The 24,319-nt window shown below is 39.4% G+C and overlaps 3 protein-coding genes across 4 annotated transcripts; 1 reads left to right on the top strand and 2 right to left on the bottom strand.

The window, feature by feature from the left end:
- Positions 1 to 1,392: 1,392 nt before the first annotated feature.
- LOC103026843 (cytochrome c oxidase copper chaperone) lies at positions 1,393 to 5,542 on the bottom strand. 2 transcript variants are annotated; one of them, XM_007255599.4, is made up of 4 exons: positions 5,446 to 5,542; positions 3,881 to 4,015; positions 3,539 to 3,646; positions 1,393 to 1,554 (listed from the first exon to the last, which is right to left on the bottom strand). In XM_007255599.4, exons 2-3 carry the CDS (start codon positions 3,997 to 3,999, stop codon positions 3,562 to 3,564), a joined length of 204 nt encoding a protein of 67 aa, XP_007255661.1. In that variant the 5' UTR covers positions 4,000 to 4,015; positions 5,446 to 5,542; the 3' UTR covers positions 1,393 to 1,554; positions 3,539 to 3,561. The 2 variants fall into 2 exon arrangements, with proteins under 2 accessions (XP_007255661.1, XP_007255662.1); XM_007255600.3 differs by lacking the exon at positions 5,446 to 5,542 and adding an exon at positions 5,340 to 5,423.
- Positions 5,543 to 15,227: 9,685 nt separating this feature from the next.
- On the top strand, positions 15,228 to 21,650 carry hcn5 (hyperpolarization activated cyclic nucleotide-gated potassium channel 5). The gene is made up of 10 exons (XM_007255601.4): positions 15,228 to 15,947; positions 16,040 to 16,226; positions 16,365 to 16,469; positions 16,561 to 16,698; positions 16,877 to 17,038; positions 18,567 to 18,660; positions 18,765 to 18,892; positions 18,992 to 19,138; positions 19,223 to 19,460; positions 20,287 to 21,650. The coding sequence occupies exons 1-10, from the start codon at positions 15,763 to 15,765 to the stop codon at positions 20,451 to 20,453; spliced, it is 1,551 nt and encodes a 516-aa protein (XP_007255663.2). The 5' UTR covers positions 15,228 to 15,762; the 3' UTR covers positions 20,454 to 21,650.
- A 79-nt stretch (positions 21,651 to 21,729) lies between these two features.
- On the bottom strand, positions 21,730 to 24,155 carry LOC125805065 (uncharacterized). The gene is made up of 3 exons (XM_049485407.1): positions 24,093 to 24,155; positions 23,500 to 23,978; positions 21,730 to 22,467 (listed from the first exon to the last, which is right to left on the bottom strand). Exons 2-3 carry the CDS (start codon positions 23,944 to 23,946, stop codon positions 21,730 to 21,732), a joined length of 1,185 nt encoding a protein of 394 aa, XP_049341364.1. The 5' UTR covers positions 23,947 to 23,978; positions 24,093 to 24,155.
- Positions 24,156 to 24,319: the final 164 nt, after the last annotated feature.

The raw sequence follows: 24,319 nt of genomic DNA, 5'->3' as shown, positions 1-24,319 counted from the left end.
ACTTCACAGCAGTCGAGTGCCTCATCCATACATGGCACAGAGCCAGAGAATGTTAGAGCAAATGCATGCATGAATCAATGCTACTGCAAACCCATGGACCAGATTTTCACATAAATGTACAGCTAAATCTTCAATCCCACTAATAACCTTCATATTTCACACAACCTACGCAACATTCTTTGCATTAAAGCAGTCTTACAGTTCAAATCATTATTTTTTTTTTACTTTTTTGATACATAGCTTAAATGATATTTTAAAACTAAAACATAGGAAAACAAAAACAAAACAAACAAAATGTGATTTGTAACTCTTCCCTGCAGTGGTGTGCTCCACATCTATGCTGATACTGCATTTCTACCTTCCCCCAGTTTTCACAATACATTTCCGCACAGGAGTGCTGCTCTGACACCCCATTCATTATGGCCTTAGTCACTAAAACAGAGCGCACTCCAGCACACCTTAAATGAGACACTTCATTAATTTCAGTCCAGATCCACCTACAGAATAGCCCAATGTGGAGGAGAATAGTTGAGATAAGCTGAGAGCAGGCCTGGCCGCTGCAACTCTATTTTAGGCACATGAGCATAGTTAAGAGGAACAGCTGTCGTCACCAGACAAACTCTGAGGAAAAGCCTGTTAAAGAGCTGCAATCCAGACACTTTCATACTGTCACTGTGTATTTTAGGAGGAAACAGGCAGTTTACCTAAAATGTCACCCCACAGACACTGCTGTACAGTGTCAAACAGACTAACAGACTGTCACTTTAAATACTAAACTACTTTAAAGAAAATCTAAGGTCCAGAGGATGGTTAAAGAAAAACTTTTCTTATTTAGGCCTTTATGCAGCCTTTTACACTGCATTAACAAATTATTTTACACCAGCCAGATTTCACTAGAAACTAATGTTAATGATCTAACGTAATGCTTTTACTAATCATGTATTCATGTGACATGGGAAAAACTTTTAAGATATGCTTGTGGACCTGACCTGCATTTTAAAACTATGCACTTAAAACTAGCCACTTAAATCAATCTACTGAGCCTAATGTTAACCTGGCTATTACAATTATTAACCACAAACGTAGGTGTTTTTTTAGATTTAACTGTTTTTAATTTAACTATGTACAACATTATTCTGTCATTATAGCATAAACCATTATTTAAACTATTTTTACCATTAAACCATTACTTAAACTATTTAAAATTTAAAAGTGTAAAAAATTTAAATAATTCTACAAATTTTACCCAAGTATTTTATAAGTATGTGGACTTGTGAACTCTGAGGTTAAACTTTCCTCTCAGGTGTTATTTTTACCTTGTGCAGGCAAATAATTAATTTAATCAAATTAATTTAATCTTAAAATAAAACTTAAAAAGAAGATGAAAATGCATAACATTGCATAGGATGTTTATTCATCATTTACAGAAATATTTGAAACAAAAATAGAAAAATCACATTTGTAAAAACCAAAATAGAAAGAAAGAACAAAGAAATCTTCCCTCTGTAGAATAAATAGAAGTAGTCCAAACGCCGATCCACGGTGAGCTCTGCCCTGCAAGAGCCGAAATACAGATTTATTAAATGAAAACCAACAGCTGTTTCAACAGAACACATTTACAACTGCTAAACACAAATAGCAGCATGGTCATGTGACAGGAAATATGCTGATGCTGCATTCTTAAACTGCTGATAACACTATACAGTGATGAAAACCCCACCCAAACTGATTACAGGGCAAAATAAGAGATTTTATTAAGTAACTCTTTCTTTTAAACCCACATACACACACTCCATTTTACAGTATACTCTATGGGAGAACTTGTGTAACAATTTGGAAAAAAGCTGGAAACTCTAAACTCTAGAGAAGCAAAAGTAAAATGTTCAGCAAAACAGATTTACACAATCTCCACTTCCCTGAAGTACAGCTGGTCAGATGAGTGGGATTTATTAATGGCAGAGTTTAGTAGAGGTCAAGACAGAGCAAAATACTTCAATTTATCAATGCTGCCATTTATAGACCAGATCTGCCAAAATGCCATACATGCAAAAACAACTGAAAACAACTTTACAATTAAAATATTACGAAATAAAAACTGTATTGTTTTAAATAAATTTATAAAATCATAATTATAATTTAATTAATAAGTAAATATTGGTAATAAATAAATATTTAAATAAGTACGCCCAAATAAGTTGATTTATATTTATTTTCAATTACTTATTTCACTATTACTTTTATTATCCCTTCAGGCAGACAACAGAATAGAGCCCTTTCAAACCCGTGGCAAATATTGCTTTTTAATAAACTTACTTATCTTTTCCTCTCTAAAGAATACTTCTGTTATTGCAGTTTTGTTTACAGTCTGTTCAGCTGACTGTCATGACTCACATGCAGAGACTACTGCTGCTACTGTTATTACCCCAAGATTGTGGCTGATGATGGTGCAAGACTTATGCAGACAGGAACTGTGACACTTTTTGCTACACTGACTTGCTTGGGCAAGAGTCATCTTGGTTCTGTTGCTTAATAGATCTCACTTTTGCTCTGAACAGTGATGTTATCATATCATACCACAGCGCTTAAACTACAGCTGCAGCTGTCAAGTACTAAACTTCAATGTTCCAAAGTAACAAAGTGGAGTCCTGCTAACAAAAGCACAAAAAATAAACCTAAAAAGAGGCAATTGGTACCATTAGCTTTAACTTAAAACAAGGTAGCTTTTATGAAGTCAATTTAATTAGGCATTTAGCATCACTGGTCATGCTTGATACCAGTTTACAATTTCTTCAAAAGTTGTGTGAATTTAAAGAGCTGTGTTTTCATGATAACTTGGCTTGTTTTCCCTGTGTTAGTCTGACTCACAAGTGACTGGAGCAGAACTACATGGGTAAATAAGTAAATACAATATTAGAATAGCACTTCTGAGGTAAATGTGTGACTAGAATTGCACTGCTTGTCTGCTGAGATATTAAACATGTACAAGGTTTATTAAATATGTTTAAATTAAAACTTTTTAAATTGCTATATCTATTAATTTATTTAATGGCTAAAAAGTGGCAAATTTAATGAAAACCATGGTCAAATATTTTCATTTTAGTGCAAGTAAAAAATAAATACATGCAAACTATGAACAAAAATAAATATTTAATCTTTTTGTGTTTACTCCTGCTATGACATTATTCCCAGCTAAATTTTATATATTTTCATTCATCAATGAAATCATTTATCATTTTTTTATTTTATGCCATATCTGGTGACATTCAAATAATTTAAATTATTTTTTTTACTTGACTTACACTAAATATACACATAACACACAGATTAATATATTACTATATATATATGTACAAGTGACAATCAGTGTGAAATGTGTTCAATACTTAATGGCAGGCACAAACTTAAATCATTATATCATCAGTTACATGAGTTTGATGACTTCAGTCTCAGAATAATATAGCAAGTTAAAAAATGACAATTTGAAAGTACTACTGTGTACTAATGCACGTCATTTTGTAATGATAAAAGATACACCTACCATTTATTTTCACACCTCTGATGTTATATTTTAAAGCCAAGTGCTCTCATACACTCCTTGTGTGCCTCAATGAGATTTGTGCAACTTTCTTCCCCCTTCTCAATAATGCTGCAAAGAAAAAATACTATACATGAACCACAAATGCCAAATATAATAACACAGTTATTATTAAACACAGTAGATTGTTGTTAAGAAGTGAGAACTACATTATTAAGAGCTACTAACGTCATTTTGCAATTACTCATTAGCTCCTCATGTCTACAGCTGATTTTAAAAGCCTAATTTACAACTTTGTATGTCAATACACAAACTGAAATCTGACTGTACTTCCAATGTCCTTACCAGGCATCCCTGGCTTTTTTGGTTTCTGGGCATGCACAGCATGGTTTCAGAGGCTTTTTCTCTTGTGCCCCCTCGATTGCAGGGGCAGCCTCTACGCTGGCAGCAGATATGGTCGACATTATCTTTCTGAAGAAGCTGTAAAAGCAGAGCAAAACAGTCTTTGGTTAATCCTACAGTCTTACATAATGATGTTCATTAAAAAAAATAAATAAACTTGACAGTTACATAACAAGGTTCACCAAACTTGCACATACACTCATTGGCCAATTAACCTTGTACTTCTACCATACAGAAGCACTATTCAGATTTTAAATTTCTGATTGTAGCCTATCTGGTCATTGTTTTCAGTTGCCATCTATCATACTGATCAACTGAAAGGATTAATCATAGGCCCACTGACTACATTATTGGAACACCATTCTCAGCACAGCAGTTACACTGGCCTGATTACTGACATTGGGAGAAGGATCTGGGCTGATCTACTGTCTTGTGTGTCACCACACTGTATTAGTTCAGTAGTTCATGTTATTTACACGATGAAAGACAAACCTATTAATAAAACAATGTGTAATAGTATTAGGATCACATATGCAGGTATGAAGCAAACAAACAAAAAAATCAAAATCAAAAAGTCAAAATATGTTATACTTTGGATGCTTCAAAGTAGCACCTTTTGGCTTGATGCCAACTTTGACCACTCTTAGCATTATTCTCTCTGTTGACTTAATGAGGTAGAACCTGGAATAGTTCTCCAACTGTCTATAGGTTTAAAGTTAAAGTTAAGCTTAAAGTTCTAGGTTGTTTTATTTTTGTAAGGTGTTTGTAAAGGCCAAACCTCTCTTTTTTGCCTATTACCTTACTGTAAGTCTTCTGTTATAGTTGTATGTCTTTAATATTAATCAACAATGTAGAATATAATACATATAAACAAATATTAATGAGAATGTGAAGGGTACTCTATACAGCAAATACATACAATTTAGAGAATCAATAAAAGGAAAAAATATTGTATGGTTAAATTAAATCAAATATAAAAAGACAAATGGGTATATCTGAATGAGTAATAACAGTATCATGATAACAGAATACAAGTAAAATTAGATATTAACTCGACAATGTATAATGTACATGAATCTGTAAAACTGCGTTTAATACAAACCACACAACACTAAGTTACACATATTAACCTTAGCCGTTAAAAAAGTTATTTCTAAGCAACCGGTTTATTATAACTTTAGCTTATCTGCCCCAAAATGTATATACACAGCTGGGAGGCAACAAGTAGTTAAATTCATAATTAAAATGAGGGAATGTCCGCTAAACCTCTGAGCAGGTTTATAGTCAGAAATCTGTCTCTCTTCAGAATCCAGTTGGGTTAACCTCTAACAGAATCACTGGCTGATGTAACCTAAACTAGCAGATGTTTAGATAAGCTGAGCTCCTGCGCAGATCACAGTACCTCTGTTTCCGGCTTCTATCAGCCTTCCGCTGCTTCACATGTGTTTCTAACGACTGCGATCTGCGATTATAGGAGATATTAAACAATCGATAAACTCCACACTTACATAAACAGCAGCAGCAACAGCAGACAAAGCGCGACCTTCCTCACACAGCGTGGAGCAGCCTGTACAACATCCGGGGTACTCCGGGGAGAACCTTTCATCAAAATAAAAGTCATTAAGTCACATGTAACGTGCTATTTCAGCGTGCAGTGACTTTGATCCTTTAATGATGCGTTTAATCACTTTAATGTACAGTTTCATATGTTTTTTAGAAAATAGTTTAAATTACTAGTTAAAAATGTTAAACATCATGTTAAATCAGCGACACATGATAAAGCAGAAAGAAACATTGCAACAGAGTTAGTGTTTTCTTATGTGTGGCAAAAACTCGTGTCACGATTTTATTTTCCTCTATAATTTTTTTATTTTATTTTAGATTCAGCGCTGTCCTGTACACGTGTTTTATGCTTCTGGTGGACTCTGGTAGGCATTTTGTGTACAGCTTTAGAGAAAATCAAATACATCAGAATCTAAGATACAGATTAATTGCGTTATAATGATCTGATTAACTTAAACAAGTTCAGGATAACATGTGATAACTTGTGGGCACACATGAGAACAGTACACTAACACTGCTGCTAGTCTTATTTAAACTAACATTATATCAGTGTTCTCAAGTCTCACGCTTTGAGCGTGTGACACACGCACCTCAGCGATGTTAACACGCTCACACGCCACACATGGTATTTCTCACGCTTGCGAATTCATCGGCTGTATATTATAATGTACTCTCGTTGAGCCAATCAGAATATAGATCACTCTGTTGTTAGGCAGACCTAGTCAAAGAGGGTGGAGTTTTAGCCAGAGTGTCAGGCGCAAAGAACTGTTCGATTGGAAAGTTCTGAAACACACGTCGGTGAACAACTGAAGGAGAACGGTGGCAAGATTTTTCAGGTTCACTATTTTATGTCATTAAATTAAACTTTAAATGCAACATTTTCGGTCACTGGTAGACACATTTGTGGCCAATGTGTGGCCAGTGCTACGTTGGTCCAAATAGTTCCTTAAGACGTGCCAGTCGGTGTGCCAGTTGCCGTAAGATGTAAGATACAGGGTCAAGGTTCTTGTATTCTGGTCCTTCCATTAAAATGAATAGCTTTCCCTTCTCCCAACAAACCTGATTCAACTAATCAGCTCATTAACAAGCGCTTTAGAGATTCAATGGGTTTGTTGGTGCATTGCCAGTCAGCACCCAGCTGAAAAAGTAAAGTAACATTGGCAATAAAATAGACAGGTATCATTTATTTGCATATCATTTGTACTTTAGATTTTATCCATTTACAATAACCCCCCCCCCCCCCCATAAAAAATTTGCTTGTCTATCAACGATGGAAAAAAGTTTCATTTAATGTAATAAAAAAGATAACCTGAGAAATCTACATTAATGGTACGATACAATTATAATTGACATGCACAAGAAACACTCATGAAATCAATTTCATATTATAATGAATGTCACGAATCCCAATAAATTGTCCGGGGAATGTATACATAATGTCAAGATTCTGAACTTGAGAATGCTGTCCCAAAACGACAGGTAGTTTAGCTAAAGTTTTGTTCAGAATTCCTAAACTACAAGCCTGGCTGATTCAGCAACAGAAAGGATTTTGCTCACTAGGTGCTCGGTACCCAAAGGTCCAAACCTTGCAAACGTCATCCAAACTCATCATGTACAGTATTTGTAATATTGCAAGGTCACACATATTGTATTTAGCTCTGTGAGCTGCTGCTGCTGCAGCTTTTCTGAGTCCAGAGTCCATTAAAATGAACTTTTTTGTCAGTAGGTGGCAGTTCCTGAACCTGGAAATGAAAATCTCCATGGACTTGGTCATTGTGTTATTGGTAATAATTTTAAGTTTACACAGAACATTTCTATGTAATATTACTACTTACTGAATGAGCAATTTGTTAGGAGAATCTGTACAATTAGTCAGTCATGCAATTAATCAGCCAATCATGTGGCATGAGAGCAGTGCATAAAACCATGCAGATGCACAGTGTATTATTAATTACAGCAATATATCACAGATCCCTTGCATTTGTTTCATTGCACTTAAAAACGATACAGGGCACTGTTAAACTGGAATCAGTTCCCTGCTACAATCACAGGTATTGTGAGTCCAGTGGGGTCTTTCCAAAGTGCAGAAGCAGAGTATTTTCTGTATGTAGTCAGAAATAACCTCAAGGCTGCTGCACACAGCAGCCATAAGATTTTGTCAGCTTAATACATATTTTGACTGCTGCATGCTTACTGTAACTTGCTGCACTGTAACAGTCTTTACATTAAAACAATAAAAGTAAATGCGACAAGAGAAAATTAAATGTATTTCTTGTATTGAATGTTAAAAGACAGGACAATGCTAGAAAAAGGATGCTAACAAACTTTTGACCATTAATACTCTAAAGGACAACCATCCAAGAGTTGCTTTACAAAGCTTTTCAACCACTTTAACCATTTAAAACCAGTTACCAGCAAAAGCTGGTCTTGAGCTAGACAGGCAGTCAAAGAAAAGACAGCAGAGAACAACCATAACAACAGTTGCACAAAGACCGTTAGGGAATATATTTTCAGTAGTACATAATAAAATGATCAGTATGGGTCATCATATATTAAGGAAACATGGAAAGTTCAGTCCAGTATTTTATTACTAGAACTGTGTGGTATGTCATGGAAATCTGTGTGGGTGTGGTCTCTGTCTCCTCCTGCTGCTCATTTCCAACACTGTAATCCTAAAGTGGGAAAGAAGCCATGGAAGCTAGCAAGCAAATCTTAGCTGCTACACAGACTAAATATTCTTGGCATTCATTGAAAAAGCTCAGTGATCAAAGACAGAATAAAACAATAGTAAATATAGTCTCACAGAGGGAGAAGTTTTCGAGCTCAGAAAGAATACAAGACGCTGTGCTGCTACTTTTCTCCTGAACAGGTAGCTAAGTTACTTTGGCTAAATAATTTATCATAACCACTAGGTTAGCTTTCTAAGGACAGGTATTTTAATTCATTTAAAATTTTGAGTGTCATTTAAAATTTTCAGTGGTCTGTGTGCAACTGGGATAACAAGGCAGAGAATACTTGAGATAGCTAATGCTAGCTAGGTTAGCTAATGTCATCTGGACTATGCTGGCTAACCCTGCGTTCACAGTAGAAAGCGACGTGACAGATGAACATTCATTTTCTATGGCAGGGCTGAGGGACAAGTGACACGGAGTTTAAATGTTCTCAATTTTATGCAAATTAATTATTAATTAATTATGACACAGTGAAGCGACATTCTAACTTGATTTACCTGATTTCTTTCAACTTATTACATAGGCAGTCTGAGGTCTTCAAGCTTCTGATCTTTAAACTTTTGGTTCCCTTCACATTTTCTTTCCACCACACAGATATAGCCAAGAGTCTAGCAAGCTCGGGAGTCATAGCTGAGGTTTTGCTAGTATTGACCCATGCCCTTTACTGGGCAGAGAAGAAGAAAAGAGGGGGAGCGAACTCAGAGTATTTGGGCTGGAGTTCGGGGCAGCTTCGCTGTAAAGCGTGAAGCCGAAGCCCCCCCCCTCTCATGAAGAGAAACATGAGGAAATAGAATAAAATTAAAGAAGGAGGAAGATGGGTGTTACAGATGAGAAGGGTGGACGTGAGTAGGTGCAGATATATAATATTTCAATTTAATTAATAAACAAGATAAATGAAAAACAGAAGACAAACACGGATAGCGCAAAAAAACTAAGAACTAAGAAAACTAAGAACAAAACTAAGCTAAACAAACAAGAATAACTAGAATAACTAGAAACTAGAAAACTAGAATAACACTAAAACAAAATTAACAAACTTGGCACACTTACTTAACAAAACAGACCTGGACTGAAGAAACAGATTCAAGGAACACAAACTACAAAACTGGTACATGCAAATACAGATGACACAAAAAGACAAAAGACTCAACAAGAAAACACTCATACAAGGGGCTTTTTATACACAAGGAGGGTGAGGACTAGTAATGAGGGGGCGGGGTTACAAACAAGACACAAGGTGACAACAATGGCTAGGGTGGGGCTAAGGCGGAGACAGGGAGGAGACAGGGACAAAAACACAACAGTAGCACATGGCTGGGAACACATGACAGGTAAACAGAGCAGAAGCACAAGGGACCAAATGAGGGAGAAATACAAGACAGACATGGGCTAAGGTGTGACATTACCCCCCCTCAACGGCGCCACTACCAGAGGCGCCGAGAGAGGCAGGGAACAGGGGAACAAGACAAGACAGAACTATGACAGAGGAACTCAGAACAAAAGAGGTGACTGGACTGTGGATGGAAATAGAGACTGGACTAAAGACAGGACAGGGGGCGGAGACTGGACAGGGGACAAGGACTGAACAAAAGACTGGACAGGGGACATGGACTGAACAAAAGACTGGACAGGGGACATGGACTGAACAAAAGACTGGACAGGGGATAGGGCTGGACAAAAGACTGGACAGGGGGCTTAGACTGGACAGGGGACACAGATTGGACAAAAGAATGGGCAGGGAGCTTAGACTGGACAAAGGGCTGAGCCTGGACAGAGGATTGGACGCTAGACTGGACAGAGGGCTGGACACTAGACAGGGACAGAGACTGGACAGGGGGTTGAAACACAGACTGGACAGTGGCCGGGAACTGGGACTGGACATGGGGCTGAACACTAGACAAAAACGCAGATGGGGTAGTGGACGGGAACAAGGACTGGACAAGACTGGACAGGGGAACTGGGACAAAAACATTGACAGGGATGGACACGAACACAGTGACATGAACAGGAACTAATACAGGGATAGACACGGGTACAAATACACTCATAGACTGGAGCCCAGGACTGGTGAGGTTCAAAGTCTTAGGGGCCAGCCTGGGCAGAGTTTGAGGGGCTGGAGCAGGAGACCTTGGAGCAGGTCTAGGAGCACACGACCTGGGGGTGTGCTTAGTTCTGGGAGCGGGCACAGGGTCAGAGGGGGCCGGAGCTGCGGGCACAGGATCAGAGGCGGCCGGAGCCGCGGGCACAGGGTCAGAGGGCACCGCTGGCACTGTAGCTGAAGCAGTGGGTACCACATGGGCGGCAGGCACTGCAGACATAGGAGCAGGAGCGGCGGGCACCGCTGGCACTGGAGCTGGAGCTGAGGCAGCAGGTGCTGGAGCTGAGGCAGCAGGCACTGCTGGAGCTGGAGCTGGGGCAGCAGGTGCTGGAGCTGGAGCTCAGGCAGCAGGTGCTGGAGCTGAATCTGAGTACTCCTCTGCCAAATCCTCCCCACCTCTGTAAGGATTATCTGCTACGTCCATAGTAAAGGTCGAGTCTTATGTTACAGATGAGAAGGGTGGACGTAAGTGCAGATATATAATATTTCAATTTAATTAATAAACAAGATAAATGAAAAAACAGAAAACAAACAAGGATAGCGCAAAAAAATAAGAACTAAGAAAAATAAGAACAAAACTAAGCTTAACTAAACAAACAAGAAACAGAAAAACTAGAATAACACTAAGAACACAAAATTAACAAACTTGGCACACTTACTTAACAAAAGAAACCCGGACTGAAGAAACAGATTCAAGGAACACAAACTACAAAACTGGTACATGCAAATACAGATGACACAGTTACAAAAGACTTGACAAGAAAACACTCATACAAGGGGCTATTTATACACAAGGAGGGTGAGGACTGGTAATGAGGGGGCAGGGTTAAACAGAGGTAAACAGAGCAGGAGCGCAAGGGACCAAATTAGAGAGAAACACAAGACAGATATGGGCTAAGGTGTGACAATGGGGAGGAGGTGGGTGCGATGTTGTTAAACGAACAGGTAGAGAGGAAGTGACGGTTTAAATAGGGAAGGAAGTGGGAGGAGTGAGGGCGTGGATCAATCTCCCAAAACGTAGTTATGATACATAACTCCACATAAAGTGGCCAAGCGATTGGGAAGATGGGGGGCGCTGGAGTGGGAAGATGGAGTGGGAAGATGGGGGCGATGGAGTGGGAAGATGGGGCGATGGAGTGATAAGAAGAAGTGTGAAGATGGGGGCGATGGAGTGGGAAGACGAAGTGGGAAGATGGGGGGCGATGGAGTGGGAAGACGGAGTGGGAAGATGGGGGCGATGGAGTGGTAAGACGAAGTGGGAAGATGGGGGGCGATGGAGTGGGAAGATGGGGGGCGATGGAGTGGGAAGATGGAGTGGGAAGATGGTGGCGATGGAGTGGTAAGACGAAGTGGGAAGATGGGGGGCGATGGAGTGGGAAGACGGAGTGGGAAGATGGGGGCGATGGAGTGGTAAGACGAAGTGGGAAGATGGGGGGATGGAGTGGAAAGACGAAGTGGGAAGATGGGGCGATGGAGTGGGAAGATGAAGTGGGAAGATGGGGGCGATGGAGTGGGAAGAAGAAGTGGGAAGATGGGGGGCGATGGAGTGGGAAGATGGGGGGATGGAGTGGAAAGACGAAGTGGGAAGATGGGGCGATGGAGTGGGAAGATGAAGTGGGAAGATGGGGGGCGATGGAGTGGGAAGATGGGGGGCGATGTGTGGGAAGATAGGGACAATAGAGTGGGAAGACGGAGTGGGAAGATGGTGGCAATGGGAGACAGAAGAAGAGAGAGAGGAGGGGTGGCCACACTCAAGCATCGCCCTACGAGACTGCAGGGAGGCGGAGACGCCAGCGGGCCGAGCGGAAAAATGCAGGTTGGAAGGGAAAACAGGGAAGGGCGGGCCACGGGAGTGAAGGAGCGGCGGCGCCGGAAGCGGCAGAGAGGGAGTCGCCGAGAGAGAGAGAGAAAGAATTCCTGAACTCATTTGCAGGAATTTCACTGAACTATGTATATGGAAGGCACAAAAAAATGTATATGGAAGGCACACCTACAGTCGCTCAGGAGAGCGAGGAGGCGTGGCCACGCTCGAGTACCGCCCAGAGAGGCTGCAGGGAGGCGGAGACATAGCCCGCCAGTGGGTCGGGCGGAAGGACACCAGTTGGAGGGGGAAAAGCAAACCAGACGGCTCCAAACCAAAGCAGTGAGCCGCCGGAGGGGTGCGTGCAGCGCCGAAAAGGATAAAGAGGAGTCCTGCGGCGGAGGTGGCGGAGAGAGAGAGAGAGAGAGAGGCCGCTGCAGACGACAAGGTCGCGTGGAGGCCTCGCGAGAGTAGCAGAAGGGGATTAGCAGCAGCAGCTGGCCAGGTGTCGGAGAGAGAGAGAGAGAGGCCGCCGCGGAGGACAAGGTCGCATGGAGGCCTCACGAGGGTAGCAGAAGGGGATTAGCAGCAGCGGCGCTGGGAAGGTGGCGGAGAGAGAGAGAGTCCGCGAAGATCGCGTAGAGGCCTCGTAGGGGCAGCAGGAGGGGATTAGCAGCAGCGGAAGCGGCAAGAGAGAGAGAGAAGAAGCCGCAGAAGGCCTGAGGAGACCGCACGGGAAGTGTCAGACCAGGTCGAGGAGACGCCAGCTGTGGCAGCTGAGACAAGACAAACCACTACCAGGGAAGGCAGCCTGGAGCAGTGGCAGTGGAGGAGCTAGGGTGGACGGGAACAGCCGGTCACAGGAGACAGACAGGTGCGGAACCATCGTGTACCAGGTAAGGAGCGGGAGCCAACACCACATGCGATGTTGTTCAAAGAGCAATTAGAGAGGAAGTGACGGTTTAAATAGGGAAGGAAGTGGGAGGAGTGAGGGCGTGGATCAATCTCCCAAAACTTAGTTATGATACATAACTCCACATAAAGTGGCCAAGCGATTCCTCATATTTGTACCTTATTTCCCCCGCAAAAAGTATAGATTTCAAGTGGGAATAGAAATGTCTGGATGAATGCTATATGTATATTAAAAAAACTCTCACCATGTATTGTTTTGAAAATGTAAATGTTTGTGTATTGTTTTTCAATTAAGTGATCAAGTGCAATGAAATGTAATGTAGTGATTTTGCATTTAATTTTGGCACATTTTCTGCATGTTAGTTAGGAAAAGCAATGCATTTTGTGGATTGCATTTACATTTTTTTGTGTTTGTTTTTCAATTTGTCACTAATTCCTCTTCTTACTCATCTCCGTTACATCCATTTTTATACCCTTTTCTGGGTGGGACAGAACATTCTAGAATTATCCATGCAAGGTGTGATCATTTGCCTAATTCTGCTAAATCATTCAAACTGTGACCCAAAGGAGGAGGTGATCTTCTATTCTAGGGCTTTCAGAGTTTGTCTTGTTCTTTTCTCGCAAAGAGGAAGTGTAGTTTGCAAGCATAAAGAATGTATGTGAAACAGGACATTCTGTGATCACACAGGATGCTACAATTTAGAGGAAGAATCTGAAAATCCTTATTATATGTTGTCAGACATGCATACATTAGTTTTAACACAATTACATGTAAAACTCCTATAAAAGTGTTGAATGGAATTAATTGTTTTAAATGGAGTTTATTATTTCAGTTTCCTTTACGGAATGTGAAATAGTCTACTTGAATAAGTATGAAATAAACTTTAAACAAATTTTAATTGTGAACTGGCACAACACTGCAACCTCCTGGTGTTAGGGTGAATAAGGTCTTCATTAATGTCTTTCCGTTTTTAGATGGCACCACTTTTATTTCATATCGTTCTCCCAGTGGAAATTTTAGAGTTACTGTTCAACAGTGGAGCACAAACAGTATCAGCTTTTGGCCAAAGCTGCCTTTGTATGTAGCTGCCTCAGAATATGGACATCTGTTTGGTGCTAGAGAGAGCTCACCTCTTGTTTTTTCACAATATCCATGTCACAATTTGCAAGAGTCAATATTTAAAATGCATGATTTCACCAGAATGGCAAAAAAGTAAGACTCATTAATCTGACCAAACAACCAAGATGCAATGTTACAATACTCAGACTCTGCAAGACTTATTAGTCTATTATAAGCATTAGATTAAAATTTAGTCTTTAAAAAAAAAAATCATTTCATCTTTTAATGTAAGTAACAGGCAGGTCAAAGCCAGAGACTAATCTTAAACAAACAGACCAATGGACTATTTCAGCAAGCAAATTAATTATAAAAGCCATTCTTATTAGAGTTAGCACTTCACCCCAGCCTTATTGTAGTACACTAACAAAATGCAGGACTAATCAGTTCTCACTCAGTCTAGCCACACAGCTGTACATGGTCTGTCCATTAAAATGGATTAAGCTTAGCTAAGCCTCAGTAGTAGCCTGCCTTAGAAGAGGAATGTCCTGCATACTGCATAATTATGCTCCTGTAGTATCCTTTAGTTAAGGCTACTTGAACTATTAATACATTTCTTTAATAATAATTAGTAATACACAATGTTATTCACAAACTGTAAGAAACTCTTTTCTCAAAACGATGATGTTTTTTTTTAATGGAACTCTCTAGGGATAAAAGAGCAGTTACTCATTGCGTTATGTTGAACACCACACTGAAACCTAACCCAGTGTCATGACACCCAGAGCATTTACACAGAGATTAGCAGTGTAACACTGAGTCTGTAATTCAACACTGTAAAATGCATGCTAAAGAACAAATGATCTGTAGCGTTCAGCAGTGTGTGGAAAGCACATAACGTTCCTGCAACTTTGGTACTTTACTTAAACAAATATTGACAATGCTTTTTCCAAGGTATTAAAAAATCCTGTTTTTACTTTTATTTTATATTTTAAATATATATATATATATATATATATATATATATATATATATATATATATATATATATATATATATATAAAAAATGATTCACACGCTTTTTTTTTTGCCATTTTTAGCAATACCTTCCATTGCACATGCTCAATCTTTAATCGTCTGTGTAACAATTCACCCCAGTATCACACTAAGTCCAGGTGTTCAGTTCTGTCAGAATCATCCAGCTATCTGGTTCAGATGGCATGTAATCATGATATTCAAAACCACCCATTGAGATATCGAGCCAGTTTACATTTCAGTGCCTAAGTTCATGGGTGCATGAAGCGGAGCAGCTGAATAGTTGATGAGGCTGTCGAGGGAGACTGGCAGTGATGAGGTGAGGGAGAGAATGGAAAGTCTGGCACTTGCTTTGTCTTTGCCACCCTGCTTGAACTGAGCTGGAGAACAATGGTGGAAAATTACTGTGTGTGAGGGAGAGAGAGAGAGAGAGAGAGAGACAGAAAGAGAAAAAACTAAGAGAGAGAAACCTGGCGAGAGAGAGAGAGAGTGAGACAGTGAGGGAGAGTAAGTAGGAGAGAGAAAGAGAAGCTCAGCACAAAAAGAAGTCCAGAAATAAAGTTGTCACAGAGGTGCAGTGATGTTAAAAGTGGCTTCGTGATCACAGTGCTTAGTCAGGGAGCAGAGATGGAGAGGCCAGCACCTGGAGGAGGCAGGGGACGCTTCAGCTGGGACTGCTGGAGAAATCTGCTGCTGCCCCAGTTAAACAGGCAGTCTCTGTATGTGTATGGAAGTGAAGTGGCTGTGGAGAAGGAGTGCATCAGACAGAGAGAGAGAGGAGTGTTTGTCATCCATCCCTTCAGTCCATTAAGGTACTGTATGCTTTTTCTAAATGGTTTCTAATTGGTTGATCTTGTTGAGATGAGATGAGCTGCAAGAATAGCTCTAATTCTGCTTTCTTCAGGAGTTACTACATAATGTGCATGGTGGCCATCACTTTTCTCAACCTGATTGGGATCCCAATAGAGATTGCCTTTTTAGACGGTCAGTCCGGCGTCGGCTGGGAGGGTTTCAACGTGTTCTCAGACACTCTGTTCCTGATTGATGTAGGGCTCAACTTTCGCATGGGCATAATTCCAGAGGACGGTGAGGTAACCAATTCAACAAGACTCAAGAAGTCAAGAACTTTACTAGCAGTTGCAGAAATAATATTTCAATATTTCAATGTGTGTCTGTTTAAAGTTTTAACACACATTAACACACATTTTCACATTCTGTCCATCACACAGGCAGCCATTCTTGACCTGAAATGCATTCGACAAAATTATTTAAAGAGTTGGTTTGTGCCAGATATGATCGCAGCATTTCCAGTGGGTTACATAATACTAATTGCGGTAAGCCTCAGTTTGTTTATTAATGACAAATGACATGAGAACAAGGGACATGAGAACTTTGTGTCAAAGGTTGAGTGTTAATGTGTTACAGGATCTACAGTACCACAGTGACTCTCCCTCCTCCAAAGCCAGTAAAATGGTACGAATTCTTATGTTTGTGAGGATCATCAGTCTTGTCCGGTTGCTGCGGGTCTCCCGGCTGGTCAGGTTTTTTAATGAAGTTGAGAAAGTAAGTGCATCCTTTGGGTGCAGGTGTAATCTTTAAAATTGCACATTTTTATATTGATTACATCTTTAAATAGTTTACATCTCTTATGTAACATCTGATGTAATTTTTTGGTTTATTCATTATTTTATTAGTTTATCATTTCTTGATTGTTTGTATGTTTTTGGTTTTTGCTTAATAGGTCTCAAACGCAAACCTGGAGGTGGTTAGAGTCTTCTTCAGAATCTTGTCTTTGTTTATGATGATTTTTCTTCTGTGTCACTGGAACGGCTGTGTGCAGTATTTCGTTCCGATGCTGGAAGAGTTCCCCACAGACTGCTGGGTCCGCCGTGAGAATCTGATGGTACATGATTACACAGCATAACACAGCATGTTTACTGTGCAGCACAGATGGAACTACAGATGTGATATTTTAAACATTTTTTGGGCTCCATTAGTTAACAAAATGCAATTTAGTGAGTCACTTGGATACTCTAGAAATGATTATTCATATTGTGATTGAGATAGTATGACTTAATATCTCATAATTATGTCTGTTTCAAAATGGTTGTTTATGACCTGAAGATAATCCCAGAATGAATCCCTATGGCAGGGTCACCAACCCTGCTCCTGAAGACTCTAGCTGTAACCAATAATCAGCCCCACCTGATGCATGTAATTACTACCTAGTGCTTGAATTAGATGTTAGATATAGGATGAAGGTGTCAAAATGATGATGTATAATCTCAATAATAAGGTACTGGTTTAGAAATATCAGTCATGATTGAAAGCGCCTCATAAATATCACATATGATCTCATAATAATGATATAACATCTCAAAATCACCACCTATGATTGTATAAAAACGTGAAAGTGTGTCAGAAATATCATGTATGATCTCATGATAATGAAATGGTATTTAATTAATATCCATTATAATCTCGTAATAATAGCACAGTGGCTCATAATTATTACCTTTGATCTTTTAAAAATAACAGTATCTCATAAAGGTAATTTCATTACCATCAAAAAATCAACAATGGTCTCATCAAAGACACAATATGTAAATATAATTTTCATGTAATCAGTATCTTAAAATGAACACTTATGATTTTATTTACAATAGATTAAATGAGATTCGATTATTAATTATTATTAAATTGAATCTAAGAATAATATAGTATTTTAAAAATCATCAGTTCATAGTAATGAGAAGGTCTCTCTATATTATGCTATGACATTCTTATGAGATATGAGCATAAGATAATTTGTTTTTTATGATAAACATGCCATGTTAAAGAGATAACATATCATTGTCCTGTTCTCGTCCTGTTCTGTGTCTCTCCTGTCTGTCTCTGGGTTTTTCCTGTCCTGCTGTTTGTTTATTTACCTTTCCTAAGCACATGGCCCTCTCTGTGTTCTTCTTGTATCCACCCATGTCCTTAGTGCTTCTACCTGTGTTCATTTGTAGCTCCACCCCCTTATTACCTGTCCCCAGGTGTTTCCTGCTCACTCCATGTATATTTTAGCCCCTGTGTTTTCAGTGTTAGTTTTTGGTTTTACGTCAGTGAGGCTACGTGATTCTTTTGGTTTCTTTATCCCCCATGTACTCTGTGTTTCTTCGTTTTTTGTTTCTTTTGTTTGTTTGTTCCTGTTTATCAATAAATACTCACAAGTGCGTCCTCTTCCCACGTCTCATTCCTGCTCCCACCTGACACTCATACAGTATGTCATAAATGGGATTATGTAAGGTAAAATAAATTAATTAAGAAAGTAGCTTTTTTCTAATATTTCAAACAGACTGTGATACTTTTATTTTTCTGTATATGAAACGTTGTTGTTGACCTTTTCTTTATTTATTAAACAAATAATATGAAAGTCTGTTTTACAGAATGCTACAGTGGGGGAGAAGTACTCGTTTGGTGTCTTCCGTGCACTCTCACACATGACAGCAATATCTTATGGTTCCAGCGAGACACCAACAAGTAAAGTTTATTACTCTGATCAGTCTGTAAATGAAATGCGTTAGTCTAATTGGCCTGCTGTGTATAATTAGATGATTGGATATATTTTATTATTTTGAATATAGATGATGTGGAGCTGTGGATTGTCATGACCAGCATTGTGTCTGGAGCTCTGATGTATACAGTCCTGGTTGCCAACACGGTTGCACTGATGTCAGATGCAGATATCCCAGCAAGAATTTATAAGAGCAAGGTACAGAAGAAGAAGTCAGTCAAGCAGATAAATACGGGACAGGTGTACAAATGTCCTGAAATGGTATTTGTATATGATATGTATATTATCCCCTCATAGATGAATGATTTGGAAGACTATATGATCTTCTTGAAGCTTCCCAAAGCCCTGCGTATTCGCATCAGCAATTACTATCAGACTCGTCACCAGGGAAAGTGGTATGACGAGAAGGATGTTCTAAACTGGGTGTCTTCATCCCTTAAAGAGGTATCATGGAGTAATACCATTTATATTCCAAAAGTAAAGATTCTGATGTTGAGCAGATTTTTAGTATGTTTTTATTTTTTGAAGGAAATTTTGATGATCATGTGTTCGAGGCTGGTGAGAAAAGTACCCATGTTTCATAAGTGTGAATCAAGCATCATCAATGCCATCGCCTCAGAACTCCAGTATGAGGTTTTCCAGGAGGGGGATGTCATCATTCGTCAGAATACTGCAGCTGACCGCATGTTCTTTATCGAGCGTGGACAGGTAGTCGTGGAGACTGACTGCTTTCACCAGGAGCTGTCTGATGGAGACTATTTTGGAGGTATGACAGCAGACCGATGTTGATTTCAAACTTATAATATTCTGAATTTACGATAGTGTATGTAACATATATGTGTTTTTACTGGGACCCAGTTGGGCTTTCCAAATTGGTCCCATCGATACAGCCCATCTTATCCTTATTGGGTCCCATTTGGGCACCATTTACAGTGTACATCCCAGTTTAAAACAATAGATAACGCCTTCTGGCCCCATCACAGACATCCATAAGTGAGGCCAACATAGATGCCATGGACAAAACCTTCTGGTTGCCAGTAGGGCCGCCCATACAGACCCCACACTGGCAGGTTATTTTGGACTAGGCTGGGTACATTTGAGCTCTGTCTTTATGTTTTGCTAAACATCTGGGGATCTGGACCGTCTAATGATTTTTGACATCAGGTGTGAGAACCACTGATAAAGGAATTATACACTTAAATGCTGTGATATATTGTTTTAATAGGAGGTCACATGTATTTAATCCTTTAAACTAAAAGTCAGGCCCATAGGCCCATATTTAAAGCCCTTACCCTCACCTTACATTCTGTAAAATGACCCTTATATCTACTTATATCTATAACTTGTTCATTAGCTAGAAACAAATATATAGTGGTAACTAAATAGTAACTTTTATGATTAATGACAGAATAATACGCTTTTATTCATTCCTTTTGTCAGCCTTTTGCCAGACCAATAAGAGGTTGTTTTTAATGACTCATCTGGATACAAAAAGGTTAAATGGAAAAAATATAATACAAAAAGTAGGATTAAAAAAAAAATCACTCAAATTTTAAAACAAAAGTATGAATAATGTTTCTTGCCCTTTCCAGAGACATGTCTCCTGACCAGAGGAAGACGTCTGGCTACAGTCCGAGCTCAGACTATTTGCCAGCTCTTCTTTCTGTCTGTGGAAAGTTTTCACCGTGTCCTTGAAGACTACCCAGAGGCCATGAAGGAACTCAAGAGAACAAGTCATCTGGGCATGAGCTTTGTTTGATGTCCTTCAAAAAATACTAATGGTTATGTTAAGGGTCCTCCCCATCATATCATCTTTCCAGAAGGCCAAATATAATAATAAGTATGTACAGGAAGAGTTTATTTTTAGATGTATAATAAATGAGATTTCCATTTGACACTCAGATTCCTCAGGGACTTTTAAGATTAAGATTAAGATCATTCTTTAAAGCCATTTCTGCAGTTCATTGGAATTTAGCTTAGCCTTTACATTTAATGTATGTGTGGTGGTAAAACACACACAAACAACGCACACACACACACACACACACACACACACACACACAAACACACTAGTGACTGAGCAGTGAACATGCACATTTGAAGCAGTCACTTTATTCAGCACCCATGAATCACGAGGTTTGGAGCTTTGCTTTGGGCACCTCAGCTGTAAAGGTTGCCAGTTCAGGGGATTTAACCTTCCAGTCCCAGCAAACCTCTCTAACACTTTAGGCCAGGACTGCCCCCAGTCACGTATGACTTTTACTGTGATAATATGTGAGGAAATGTATTGCAAATGGAAAAAATAGAAATTTTCTAATATCCTTCTCACACTCATTTTTGGAGTCCTTTATGTAGCCCTTGAAAGGACATGAGGGGAAAACAATTACGCAGGTTTTTAACGTGAGTGAAAAAAATACTCTGCTTGTAAAATGCAAAATGACTCGACTTGTTATTTTTTTTAGGGCTGGGATTACTAATTAATAAATTATCTTAAGAAATTAATTGGAGAAAAAAAAACCTCATTACTCACTCTGGCCTGTAGATGGCACTAATACCTCATTCACTTTTATCTCCTCAAACCCACCTGTTCTGCCAGTGCTTAAACTCAGCACGTTTCCTTAATATCTTATGATACATCCTGATCATGTTATGAGTTACTACAAAAAAATAAAATGCGAAAAGTTTTTTTTCCACATTAAACCTTTTTCATGTTAAAACCCATGTAATTATTCCCCAAAAGTCCTTTCAGTGGCTCTGTATCCTTGTTATAAACAAATGAACAACATTATTTTGTGTGTTGAGCATGGTACACTTTTATTGATTTTAATACTCATTTCTGCACACAATCTTAAACAAACAACAATACTCATACATCATACTAGTTCAATACAATAGCTACTGATAGGTGCCCAATGTATATATATACTGTATTTGTGTTGTACCGTATCATTGAGCAATACAAACTAACACTTGCAGTATGTTCAGGGAATTGTTGTTGGTATAGATATCTGCTTGAATGTGACATGAATAATACCCTATCCAAATACACACACTGTTCCAGAAGCCAGCCTGTGCTTGTATTCATACTGATAGTATGAGGCCTGAGGAAAGTTGCACTTCATCTCCATTTTTCCTGGTACAACATGGATAGCCACACCAGTGCCAAGCCCCTCTTGCAGCTTTTTCAACATCCGATTAGCCAGATAGAGCCTGGCTTTGCCGGGATCTTCTTCAATAGCTGCATATATCTCAGGAGGCGGGTTTGGGATCTTCCATTCCAGGTCCACTATCAGCTGATGGATGCGACTTTTATCCAGAGAGGAAGGGGTGTCCCTGAAGCAGGCGACTATATTGGAATTAGGAACCTCTGAGCAAACAGAGATGAAGTGCTCAGAGCTCAGGCTTGGCTGACTGCTCTGCTCTTCAGCTCCATCCTTGTCTTCAGCCGCTACCTCCTGCCAGGATCCAACAGGGGGGTGTACCATCACAGCCCAGCGCAGCCAGTCGTAATTTCGCTCTAAGGATTTTAGAATCTCTGCCGCTTGCTCCTCCGGGGTGTGCGTGTTCCACTTAAGCTCTAAGATCTGCTTCTTGACATCCTCTTGAGCCTGTTCCCTGAAGTATCCAGAGCAGAGCCCTCCAGTGGATTTTAGCTTCCTGTACAAGGCAGCCATCCTGTCGGACCAGCTCTTCATAAGGAGGGCCTGATCTCGGCCTGTCAAAGAGGCTTCAATAAAAAGACATAACAGGCCTGTCCCAAGGACAAAATTCACCTGAAACAGACCAACAAATGTATGAAAATAAATGAATTAATTAATTAAATAAGAATAGTGCTTGTAATTTATTTGTCAACACAGAAATGTATATTATTGTTATACAATAATTGTAAAACTGTCATTGTAATGCTATAAGCAGAACTTATGTATTGGCTTTGGCATTAACATCAATGCAGTACCTGAATAAACAGCAGAGAGTTATCAGCTGTCATTGATTTGTCCTTGGTCTTTAACTACTGAAATGTACTTTACTTGAATGCGTATCAAGGTAATCTTACACCTTGGGAATAACCTTGCCTTTCAAAGGAGCCTAATTAGAAATCCACTGGCGGTCAAAAAGAATTGCTCAGCTGTACACACAGCACTGTATGTCGCACTGATTACTGAGTAACTGTTTACTGTTTACTGACACTGTAAAATGTTCAGATATTAAACCAAATATAAAATCAACCACCTATAAAAACATTGAGATCCTGAGGGACTGCATGTATGTTTGTCCTAATTAATGCCAGTAGCTAGTTTACTTAGTATTCAGTGTTGACAGATGTGCAAATAAATCACCCAGCACTGACCCCAAGAGTGGACTAGTTGAACAGTTAGTCCAACAATTTTGGTTTGAATTGGGGATTAGGGGATTTAATACGAGTGGGTGATCATCCAACATCCTGACCTCACTAACTCTAACTAATCAAATCCTTATAGCAATGTACCAAAATCTAGTGGAATCCCTTCCCTGGACAATAGAGACAGTTACTTAAACAAAAGCAGGGTAAACTGTATTTTACACCCTTGATATTAAAAATAGTAAAACAATGACGCAACAAGTGTCCCTCTACTTTTGTAAAGAAAGCAGTGAAGAATAAGTTGGAAGGAATTCATAAAATGAAATAAAGTAAAAAAATATGACCAAGCAGTGTCATCACAATAAACATTTAAGCAATAGTTTTTGACTGCAAATGTATGCACTCATTTTATGTGTTTACTCCGACACACAAATAAATGTAGATTACACACTGTATTGACACTGACCTTCACACAAAACTCCTTAATTTGCCAGCGTCTTGGCTTGCGTTTTTGAACCAGCTCCTCTAGCAGTGTAGGCTGATCAGTCAGGACAGAGATGCCCATCATCCGACTGTACAGTGCTGTCAGTTGCCTCTCCAGACGATACTCTTGGACAAAACGAAGAAACACTTCCTTTTCTCGCTTTGTAAACTCTGGCTGGGCTCTCACCGATGCTCCTAGCTGACTGTATACCACAGCTAAGTCATTTTCGAGACAGTGGACCTCCTGATCAGTCAACAGACCTGGGCCAAAGGAGCTAAATTCATGATCAATGTGGTCCAAGTTCTTCTTCACCAGGTCCATGTCATCAGATGTGGCATTGCCATTCAAGTAAGTGCAGATTCCTTCTACTAGCACACGCATGGACTGCATGAAGCCAACTGGTTCCAAAACTTTCCCAAAAAGTGCCATGGTTTTAATCAAAATAATGCAGATTATCAGACCTAGAGACAAGATAGCAAAAGTAAAAATTATTTTTTACTTAAGTCATTTTAATGTATAAGAGATAAAACAGATAACAGATGTAGCTCTGGGAGAAATGAATGGTAAAGACTCACCACAGCAGAAAAGTGGTAGGGTTTGTGGTGACCTTCATTGAATCCAGAATTTATACTCACACACCAGAACAAACAAAGATTTGATAACATTTTTACCTAGTTGCCCTTGAAATAACATTTACAGCATGAACAATAGCCCAGTGGTGTTTGCTGGGAGATTAAATAAACTAACATGACATATTCACATGCTACACTGAAGTAGCTTATATGAAGGCTGTTATTTGATT

Source organism: Astyanax mexicanus, chromosome 11 (assembly GCF_023375975.1).
Source record: "Astyanax mexicanus isolate ESR-SI-001 chromosome 11, AstMex3_surface, whole genome shotgun sequence".
NCBI classification, from domain to species: Eukaryota; Metazoa; Chordata; class Actinopteri; order Characiformes; family Acestrorhamphidae; genus Astyanax; species Astyanax mexicanus.
The sequence above is the reverse complement of the archived record's forward strand: the minus strand, read 5'-3'. Positions and strand labels throughout refer to the sequence as shown.

What these genes read in the sequence shown, in the direction of transcription:
- LOC103026843 (XM_007255599.4), bottom strand. Translation starts at nt 3,999, where the DNA reads ATGTCGACCATATCTGCTGCCAGCGTAGAGGCTGCCCCTGCAATCGAG. An exon ending in AAAAAAGCCAGGGATGCCTG is followed by an intron (nt 3,647 to 3,880) that starts GTAAGGACATTG and finishes TTTTCTTTGCAG; the next exon opens with CATTATTGAGAAGGGGGAAG.
- hcn5 (XM_007255601.4), top strand. Translation starts at nt 15,763, where the DNA reads ATGGAGAGGCCAGCACCTGGAGGAGGCAGGGGACGCTTCAGCTGGGAC. An exon ending in TAATTCCAGAGGACGGTGAG is followed by an intron (nt 16,227 to 16,364) that starts GTAACCAATTCA and finishes TCCATCACACAG; the next exon opens with GCAGCCATTCTTGACCTGAA. An exon ending in TTTTTAATGAAGTTGAGAAA is followed by an intron (nt 16,699 to 16,876) that starts GTAAGTGCATCC and finishes TTTGCTTAATAG; the next exon opens with GTCTCAAACGCAAACCTGGA.
- LOC125805065 (XM_049485407.1), bottom strand. Translation starts at nt 23,946, where the DNA reads ATGGCACTTTTTGGGAAAGTTTTGGAACCAGTTGGCTTCATGCAGTCC. An exon ending in TTAAGGAGTTTTGTGTGAAG is followed by an intron (nt 22,468 to 23,499) that starts GTCAGTGTCAAT and finishes GGTCTGTTTCAG; the next exon opens with GTGAATTTTGTCCTTGGGAC.